This window comes from Orbicella franksi, chromosome 2, assembly GCF_964199315.1.
Source record: "Orbicella franksi chromosome 2, jaOrbFran1.1, whole genome shotgun sequence".
Taxonomy (NCBI): domain Eukaryota; kingdom Metazoa; phylum Cnidaria; class Anthozoa; order Scleractinia; family Merulinidae; genus Orbicella; species Orbicella franksi.
In genome coordinates this window covers 13,097,012-13,107,011 of record NC_138146.1, presented here as the reverse complement: position 1 = coordinate 13,107,011, position 10,000 = coordinate 13,097,012, and the positions used below count along the sequence as shown (strand labels likewise).

General features: G+C 37.8%; 2 protein-coding genes across 2 annotated transcripts in view; one reads left to right on the top strand and one right to left on the bottom strand.

Moving 5' to 3' along the window:
- Positions 1 to 986: 986 nt before the first annotated feature.
- LOC145470766 (neuropeptide Y receptor type 2-like) lies at positions 987 to 1,877 on the bottom strand. The gene has a single exon (XM_081454603.1). The coding sequence runs from the start codon at positions 1,875 to 1,877 to the stop codon at positions 987 to 989; it is 891 nt and encodes a 296-aa protein (XP_081310729.1).
- Positions 1,878 to 4,770: 2,893 nt separating this feature from the next.
- Positions 4,771 to 10,000, top strand: part of LOC145478054 (stAR-related lipid transfer protein 7, mitochondrial-like) — an 11,851-nt gene continuing 6,621 nt past the window's right edge. The window contains exons 1-5 of the mRNA XM_081455951.1: positions 4,771 to 5,367; positions 8,264 to 8,415; positions 8,659 to 8,708; positions 9,175 to 9,285; positions 9,920 to 9,964. Of these exons, the coding sequence (XP_081312077.1) occupies positions 4,958 to 5,367; positions 8,264 to 8,415; positions 8,659 to 8,708; positions 9,175 to 9,285; positions 9,920 to 9,964 (768 nt within the window). The 5' untranslated portion in view covers positions 4,771 to 4,957. The remainder of the gene's footprint in view (positions 5,368 to 8,263; positions 8,416 to 8,658; positions 8,709 to 9,174; positions 9,286 to 9,919; positions 9,965 to 10,000) is intronic.

The following is a 10,000-nucleotide window of genomic DNA, read 5'->3' as shown; positions in this document are numbered from 1 at the left end:
CTTTTCTGTTCCTGGAAAAATCGAACGAAAAAGGGAGGTGTTTACTCAGGGTAGATCAAGACCTTTTTTTTTTGGAAAAAAAAAAGACTGAATTTGCATGCTTGCATGCATGTTTAGTTCATGTAAGAATTTAAAATTTGGCGTCGAATATTAGAGACAAAGATGGTAGTCGAATAAAATTAGCAAATTTTTCGTTCAATTTTTTTCAAGAACCGAACTCTCATGATTAAATAGACGGAAATAATTGCTTGTGAATTGCAATATCAGTTTTAATAATTTTCCTTATTTTCTGTATATTCTCAAAATGTGAGTAAAAATTTCACAATTCTCAGGGGACTAGGAGGAAGGCATTAAAATTTTAACACTAAAACAAATTAATTAAGAAATCATGAAATAAAACTTATGAACCATTAGTGTTAAACAAAAAACTAGAATGTCGAATGTCCTCAGCAACAGCGTCCCATAATATTTAATTTGCGCAAATGCAAACAAAGAATGAGATTTTGACTAATCCTGACTGTAATTTGTAATATCTTCCATGCGGCAATTTGCAAATTATATTGTATTCCTTTGTCCTTTGGTTCATCATTATGACTTTCTATAAAGTCTAGGAATCAAAAGGACATCAAGGTTCAATCTTTCCGTATAGAATTTACCGTGCATGGAATAAATGCTGACTAAAACTACGCCCAAAGCAAATACATCGCTTCTCGCTCGGCTTGATTATAAACTGAAAAGAGGCAAGTTTCTCCAGAGATTGCCACATAACATAACTTTATTGAACTGCGCACATACATAGCTCTGTTTTGGTGTGTCTTTCAAGTCGCTCAAGCTAGTTTAAAGGCATATCATTTGACTAAAACGTAAACAATATGACTAGAAAACTGATCAAATTTACACTTTCTCTAGCTAAATATTCTCTTATGCAATCCATACATTTCGATTATATTACATTTTCTTATAACTGAGTATTATAATTTAAAACATCATTGTTGACATGTTGTTGAAGAGTTCATTTCTCTATCTCTCGCCACTACCACAGCTACTTTTGGAATATTTACTGGCCTCTGTTTTAGCATTTTGTAATAAAGAAAGGGATTCACTACGTAGTTAAAATTCGACACTGCTAAGGTAATAATGAGAGCTCCAACCAGTATGTCGTCGGAATTTCTGCCAAATTGAGCTAGAGGAAAGCAGACAAACAGGGGCAGCCAACACACAAGAAAAACACCACAGATCTTGTAAGTCAGCCATGTTAGTTTGTTTTCATGGCGCCTGTGTTGGCTTCTTGCTTCTGGTAAGGGAGAGGAACGCAGTCTTTTTACAATGCGAAGTGCTGTTATGACAATAATTAAGACGCAAACCACGTTGAATGATACCGTGAGAACACTGAGGTAAACATAAATTGGATCGCTTCCTTCTATCTTGGAAATAATGTCACATTCTTCAGATTCGCGAAAAAACGTGTATACAATTATGGCAGACGTTAAAACTGATGTCCCTATCCACGAGATTGCTATAACTTTGGTGATATTGCGTTTTGACATGCGTCGGTTAAATGGTCTCAGGACACAGTCTTGTCGGTCGATCGCCATCAATGATAACGTCACAGCATTGAGAATACTACAAGCAAAACTGCTTGGTACAAGAATATGACAAGCGGCTTCAGCAGACACTGGGCTGTCCAAGAGATGAACCATCACAATCTTGGCTAAACGAGATCGCAAATTCAGCACACACGAGAAAACTCCATTAACGGCAAGGCTGGCAAGTAAATAGTGTGGGACCTTACGCAGATCTGAGCGCTTCCTGAGGAGAAAGCAAACTCCTGCGTTTCCAAGAAATCCAAGTAAAATGGCGATTGTTGACAATGTCATGTCAGCGATAATAATGCCTGGAGCGGTTATTAAACCGCGGTTTTCTGAAGTTGAGCGATTCATTTGAATTCATAAACTGAATTTCTGTAGTTATTTGCTCGATCAGTTCAGCTCAATTTTTGCGAAGACTTGATGAGTATGAGATCAACTCTTATTCTGCCACTAAGTTTCCGCTTTACAACTTTCCCTCTTTTAGTGTTCACGTTCTTCACAGTTAACCTTAAGGCCACCCTATTAAATCACTGGGACATTAGGACAAATAGCAGGTCCTGTCAGGAAAAAACTGTGGCGTAGATTTTCTCATGTTGCCTCAGTTATTCGTCTGCAGATGGTTCAGGCTTACGTGCGACGAAAAGAATGTAGTAATCAGCCATTGACTCTAGTTTGTATTGTATGAAGTGTCGGCAAAGGTAAAAAGAACAATATTTGCAGCTGCAACAATCACTCTCATTTTCAGGACTCGATGGTACCAAACCCAGGTTTTATCTCGGTATCCGCTCAATGAAAGATTCACAAAACTGGCTCTTGCTGTTTCGTCAATCGATCAATCAATCTTTATTTGTACTCATTCTTGCTCAAAATAAAAAATTACAACAAAGAAAATAATAAAAGTAAAAATTAGAGTACTAGCTGCCTGAGCTGAATAACCATAGGGGCTAGCGGAGTCAGGCACGGCCAGTTAACATCAGCATTAAATAGAAATAAAATACAGGTCAGCAAGAAAACTGAAGCACAAATCCACACATACGAAGAAAAAAAGAGGAGGAAAAACGTTATTTCTACGCTATGAAGGAAGTCTATAAATTTATGTATGATTTATATATCGAAGATTAATCGAAAAAGATGCACAAAATAAGAAATTAAGTTGAATCCATCTCATTTTTTAAACATTTTGTATCATCGCTGATACATGTTGAGATATTAAAATATAGGTCCGCAATTGCTACGTATATTGCTTTCTAGTTTATTGCAGTAGCGTACATTATGATGGTAGTAAAACTAGTTCCATGTTTTGGTCTTAGGTACGGGTTTTGAAAATAGAAATCGTTCTGAAAATTTGCCAAACCAAGCCTTTAACATTGCATATTAATGCGATTTTAGTTCCTTTTTTTTACTGATTTATTAGCAGCTTTTTCACAGCAGCAACGGTTAGGTTATTGAAGGATGCTAAATTAAAGTAGAATCATTTCTCAAAATCTCTCTCTAGTGTTTCAATTATTAATATATGGATGGACTTCTTTGAGGTGACGATTTTGGAAAAGCTTGTTCAAGGAAGCTTTAAATAATACGACGATGTTGCCGAGTGTTCTGTGGGATTTGTACAATTTAATTTACAGTGACCTGACAAGATAATATCTTTAAATAGCTTGTAACCATAATCACCTTCTCTTATCTGAAAGATTTCTGAATGATCGTCAATATTGTGTGAGGTTTCTGAAAGATTTTTGAATGATCGTAAATACCAGCGCAAGGTTTATGAAAACTTCATTGATAGTTACTGCTTCAAAATATTTCATTTCGAATTAAGATCTGCACTTTTTTACCTCGTCACAAGATCAGAGCGCTGGATGAAATCCATTTTAGGTAAAAATATCGTGGTTGTGCATCTTACAAGACCTTGTGAGAGTTTGACAAAGTCCATTTGGCACAAGGAAAGCCATATTTTGCAATATTTGTCCGGCCCCGAACAAAGGACATTGTGTATGCTAGGTTTGAAGATTTTATAACGTTTCTGTATGTTGTTAAGAACGTTCAGGTTTTCGAAATGTACCAGTCGCCATCTTTTCTGCTACGGGGGATCAATGATAATTTTTTCTTGAAGATGTTGTTAATAATCTCGGAGATGTTTCTGCCTTATATTCCAAATCAACATTTTGAGCGTAGGGGTTCAGTATTCACTTAAAATGTACCATTCAAGAGCAAACTTTATAGCAGAGTGGCTGAACGCGGGAGATAAAATTTAAAAAAAGAAATGATGCACATGCAGGTTCGAGAGGTGTCGTTACAAGCTTATAGACGCGCGCATTATAGCCAGTGTTTGTAGCGAAATTGACTACAGGCGCGTGTTCCATGAAATCCTAGAACGAGTTGCAGGCTACGGTAGCCTACCGTGATGCAGACGCTGTGTGGGTACCAACCTCGTTCCCAGGGTCTCTCATCTTGCCGCCCCCTGGAGCGAACGAGGAGGGGGCGGTAAGATGAGAGACCCTGGGAATGAGGTTGTGTGGGCACGTACATACATACATACATACATACATGATTTATTTGATAAAGCAGGTTACAGATCAATTGGCAAGACGTTAAGTCCTGATGTGGACCTGCACTATCTAAGATAATAAATTACAATAAGATCCTACATAATACATGATCCAAAATTTATTTACAATAGCTCACGCAGTGTTCCCGAGAAATGCGTGACGAGTCCAAAGAGAGTGTGCATGGGAGGCTGCAGGCCTACTGCAGCGGCTGAAAAGCAAGAATGGAGATGCCTCGTTCATGTTTGATATCACATAGAGCCTCCACAGAATAGTCGAAGATAAAGGTAAATCCGATTGCGCGAAACATTCTTTACTCTGTGAAAATGGTAAGGAGTAGATTTTTTTACATTAGCAGTAAAAACTCTCCTCATCTTGTCAATAGAAAACGTCCTTGCTGTTTGATTCTTCGATCGACTCTCGCGCGCGGCCTTGCATTCTGATCACGTGAAAACACTGAAGACGTTTGTGACATCACAAATAAATTTGAAGTCATTTTAATCCTTGCATTGAACTTAGATTAGCAATTATTCTCTAACTGAGACAATGATTGTTTAGTTTGAACAAGATATTGTAGAATTTCTCTTCAGCTTCGCCAGCCAACGCGCTGCGAGAAATAATTCTTTGCACGTGATCAGAGTGCGCATTGGCGGAGATTCAACTGAACTTTAACCGAGAAGCGCCACTGTGAGGCTACAGATAGGTGGTCATGTGGCCAGCTTAGATGCAGACAAGAGGGGAGAAGAGGGACTTCTCTTGTGTTTTCCAAGATGTTAGGAGTGATTTTGCGAAATTAAGTTTGCCTCATATTATCAGGGACGAAGCATGGCAGCGACTGGGCCGTATATAATCTACAAATCATCTCAGTTCTGCGCTGCAGTGCGTTCCAATGTTGGTCTTGACCATCCACTTCGAAAGCGAATACAAGAAGTCACATTTTCTTTTCCGAATGGTGAGAACACGATGCCTCCCCGGCTCAATCTGAAAAGTTTGACGACCGCGGTGAATGTCATCTGCCAGCAAGTCAGGGAACGAAAAGAACAATTCTTAATGAAGAGGCAGAAATTAAAACAGACAAGGAGAGGATTAGGCGAAGATTTTTATTCACAGACGAAAGGAAGCAATGAGAGTTGCGAAAATTCGACCAGCTTAACTTCAGACTCGAACATTCGTCTTTTAGAAGCGGCTGGATTTCTGTGGGAAAAGGAGCGAATAACGGATTATGAATTGTACAGGTTAGTCAAGACTGTGACGTGTTTCTTTTTCCTTTAATAGTTTTTTTAATAGCACAATTTGTCGCATCTACATGTAGCTAGAAGTGCGTTTGCTTTTAAAGGACTGCTAACGTTATGAGCTGTTATGCAAGCGCATTTCTTTCAATGTTTGACAAGCTTACTGACTGTATTACGATGCATCTCTTAGGGTTCTTCAATTATTTTATTGACGGAATCGTTGCTAAACTGTAATTAAACGTGTGGTATTTAATAGTAGTAATTGAGTAGAGCGGTAGCCTCCATGCAAGCGTCAGTTTGTCTTGCATTGTGGATTATATCAAAATGATGTGTGAAAAATACTACGTGTATCATAACACACATCGGTAAGACTTTGACCATAGTATATATGTAAATGATGTACATGCACCTGCTAAACAGACCTCATTTTTTAAATGGAAAATGCGCAAAACTCTTTTCACTGCAAGTTAAGTTTTGAACCGTTTACATGTATACTGTCATTCAATTGTCTATAGGAGTGCAGACCAGTGGTATTGTAGTCGATTGGCCTCGCCACTAACCACCAACAATGAGATAAATTAGAGTAAAGTAGTCAAGGACAATTAGCGTTGGCGTTCCTGTTAATGTGCATGTTAATCTCTCGACATGAGGCTTTGACTTAATGATCAAACATGTTCATCCAACTGGCATGTACTAAAACGCGAAACAACAAAATGAAACCAATGAAATGAAATGAGCAAAACGAGCGAAACAAAACCACCAAAACGAAACTACCAAAACAAGCGAAACGACCGAAACAAGTTAAATAAAAAGTAAATAAATAAAAAAAAGTTAAAAAAATCCTTGATCTCTAGCACGTTACTATGACAGCCGAATCTCATACCCAGATCCTGCTCTTAAGCCACATGTGTGACATCGTGACATCATAAACCTGAAAGGTGGATGAGTGCAAGCGTGTCGAGCAGGAAGACATTGAGAAAAAGGTGGTATTTACACATTCTAAATGGTATTCTAACTAAAACAGGAAATCTAATTTTGAAGAAAGGTTTTCTGGTCGTATTGTGGATTCTTAGATGGTGGCGAATCGAATGGTCTTTTCGAGAATGACTTTGCAGCATTCTTCGTGCGAACCAGGACTTTTTTTAATGTATATCTCTAAAGAAAAACGAGGGTGACTTGACAGGCTTTAATCATATTAACGTCAGGCCTTCGTGACTCCTGCAGTTCTCAAAGTAATTTCTTATTAGGCGCTCAGCTCTTCACGGATACTCTTGAGATTGTGTTTCCGTACATCCTGGACTTGGGGAGTGTCAATTCGCCACCGCCTAAGAATCCGCGATACGAACAGGAAACCTTTCTTTGAAATTACATTTCTTGTTTTAGCTAGAATGCCATTCAAAATGTGAAAAATACTCACCTTTTTCTCGCAGTCTTCAAGGTCGTCGTCGACGCCCTTGTGCTCATCCATCTTTCAGGTTTGAGATGTAACGATGTCACACATGTGAATCTGGGTACGAGATCGGGCTGCCATAGTAACGTGCCAGAGATTAGGCTCTTTTTTTTTTTTTAACTTTTTCATGTATTTACTTATTATGTTACTCATTAAGGTGGTTTTGCCCGTTTCGGTGGTTTCGTTTTGGTGGTTTCAGTTCAGGCTAAGTATGGTGCTACAGCATTTTTGCTGTTGCCACTGCCAATAGTGAAGTTCCTGGATGTCTCCATTTAGTGATGCAGATGTTAAATGTAGTTAAGTGCAATTTAACATAGTTAACAACAAAGAGCGCTTGCGTTGCCTTGGTATATGCAGCAGGATTCCGTGGGCTCTTGGACTGAGATGTGTTGGCAGCCTTTGCAGCGATAACGTTTACAGTGAGCATTGTTTTGCATGGTAGCACTTCTTCAAGCGTTTTCCCTCCGTCCCCTCCCTCTTTCCACTGTTCATTCAGTGTGTGACGGATGCTTGCCTCCCCTTTCTGCGTGGCAGCTCATGGCTTGGTTTCCAGGATTTGCCAGCCATGGGAGTGGTCTCTATCTAGGAGTGGAAGCTCCAAGTTGTCTCAGGCACCCAACCTCCATTTAGCAATGTAGTTGTTAAACAGAAAAATCAGTGATAGTAAAGAACAAATGCTGGAAAATCATAATAGATATATAATAATATGGGTGTAATCAATCAATCATTTTACAATAACTGCAGAAATTCTTGTGCGCTCATTAGCTAATTTTCATTGTCGATGTGCGGACAGACACATGAATTCATAATTTAGGCAATGCATCAAAGAGCGAGAACAGACAATTTGACAATTTGTTATCGTGAAAAAACAAATTGACGTCAGTTTATATGTCTGTCCTGTTATTGACAATGAATTTCGTCATAACATTGTCAAAGAAGTCTGCGGATCCACTTGGCTATCGCCTTGTGGATCCACAGCTACTTTGACAATGTTATGACAAAATTCATCATCAATAACAGGACAGACACATGAAAAACTGACATCAATTTGTTAAATGGATAATCAGTAGCTAATCAATGAGTTGTCAGTAGCCTTGATGATTAATCACTGACATTGATGAGTAATAATTGATTACTGATGTCAATGATTAGTCATCAATAGGCCGCAAAAATTCTGGTCATTGATTAGTCATCGATTACCCAGTGATCATCTCCAATAATCAATGATTGACCAGTTGATTACTCATTGATCACCCATCAGTTACTCATTGATGTCACTGATCGTCAATTAGTTACAGTATGTCTGGTTTATTGGCACAAGACTAAGTTAGTTTTTCTGAAAGTGTCTGAAAGTCTTTTGTTGTGTTATGGTTATGCTCTCATGGACCATAGGACTTGCCCACTGAGCATGCAAGAATTATGTCAGTTAAATATTTGATTGTTCCTTAGGTGCAAAAAGGACATCAGATTGGAAAACACTAAAAAGAGGAAACGTGAGAGAGACAATAGTAATGGAGAAAAATGGGAAAAGTTTATAAATCAGAAGCAGTTAGAGGTGTGGAGGAGGCCTGTTGATACCACTGGCTTGTTTGAATACAAAGGTATGAGTAAATGAGTTAGTTTACTATTATTAATTTGCTGTTCAGTGATTGAGTGTGATATGGCAAAAAATACCTGCAGACTTACAGTCTGAGAAGTGTGTGATAACTTGTATAAAATTTTATAATTTTATAGTTATATTTTTCTTAGTTGGTGCACTTCTGTGCACACAGATAACTAAAGATCTTAAAACAGTCCATAACAAAAATCAAGTTTTAAATTTTTTTCTTATGTTCTGTTTGTAGTGTTTGGCACCTTCTTTGACATCAATGCAATGTCCTTTTACAGAACACAGGTATGCCTGAATGTGCTTTAATGACCAGCAAAATTTGTAAATAATTGTACTGGGTAAAAATAGCCATACAGATACACTGTAATTTAATCTTTTTCCCAGGAAATCCAGTCCCCATACATATTCATGTACATGTTGTGTTTCTTGTTGTGCTAGTAAGAGCTACATGTATAAATGGAAGGGTTCAAACCTTCTTGGTTGTGGCATTGCTTAAGATTAATATGTGGCCTTGTGTGCCAAGGTTTCAGATACATGTACACTGTATAGATATGTAGATATCATAAAATAATATTTTCTTAGATTTGACTAAAACAGATTTACAATGGAAAAAAGTAAAAATTAGTAATACATGTACAGTGTAATACTGGCAGATTGTTCAACAATTTTCAAATGCCAGACACTATTGAAAAATACAAGTGCACTGTGAGGAACAAGTTTTGTTTTATGTCATTATTTTGTTTTGATTCAGGTTGATAATGAATACCGCATAGCCTGGGACCAGTTTGTTTTGAAACTAGATGTTGTTGATTCAGATCCTCTGAGTGGCAGTGAAGTTCTTCACTGGGTCACAAAATTTCCTGTAAGTAGGGCATTGAAAAGCACATTTAGACATGAATTACTTTTTTTGGTAACTACATTGAACATATGGTTTGTTCTACTATACTTGCGCAGCCTTCTCAAAATCAGCCGGCTGCCAGCTCAACGAGCTGCCTCCTCTGGGGGTTTGGCTGTCTCCTTCTAGTTGGAAAATATATTATGATAATGATGAAACTCATGGCATGCCATCTGACAGGGTGCAGAAAAAAATGACAAATTATGCGGGAATTTTTTATTGGGAAATGCAGAAAATCTGAAAAATGCATCAATTATTTGGAAAACAAACAGGATTATGTGGAACAATTTCAACAGTTGACAAAACTGATCAGTTAATAACTCCTTCCGATTGTACCAAACAACAGTGAAACGAAAAGCATGTCGAAGTCTTACCCACAATTTAAGCTCTTTAATGTCAAAATTTAAGCTCTCATGACAAATTTACAGCACCAACTGTCTCATGTAAATCAAACCTACAATTTTGCAACCAAGTTTTAGGTGTTATGTACACAGAATAATTCATGGGGTTCAGTTGTTGAAGGCTTATCGCATGTGACAATGTTTTACCTTTTCATGTACTGTACATTTCTGTTCTGTTTCTTTCTCCTTGACATTCTTAGTACCCGCTGAGGAGTAGAGACTATGTTTTTGTGAGAAGAGGAAAGGTAAGCATTGATTATTTTTCTTTATAATCCAGAATT

What these genes read in the sequence shown, in the direction of transcription:
- LOC145470766 (XM_081454603.1), bottom strand. Translation starts at nt 1,877, where the DNA reads ATGACATTGTCAACAATCGCCATTTTACTTGGATTTCTTGGAAACGCA.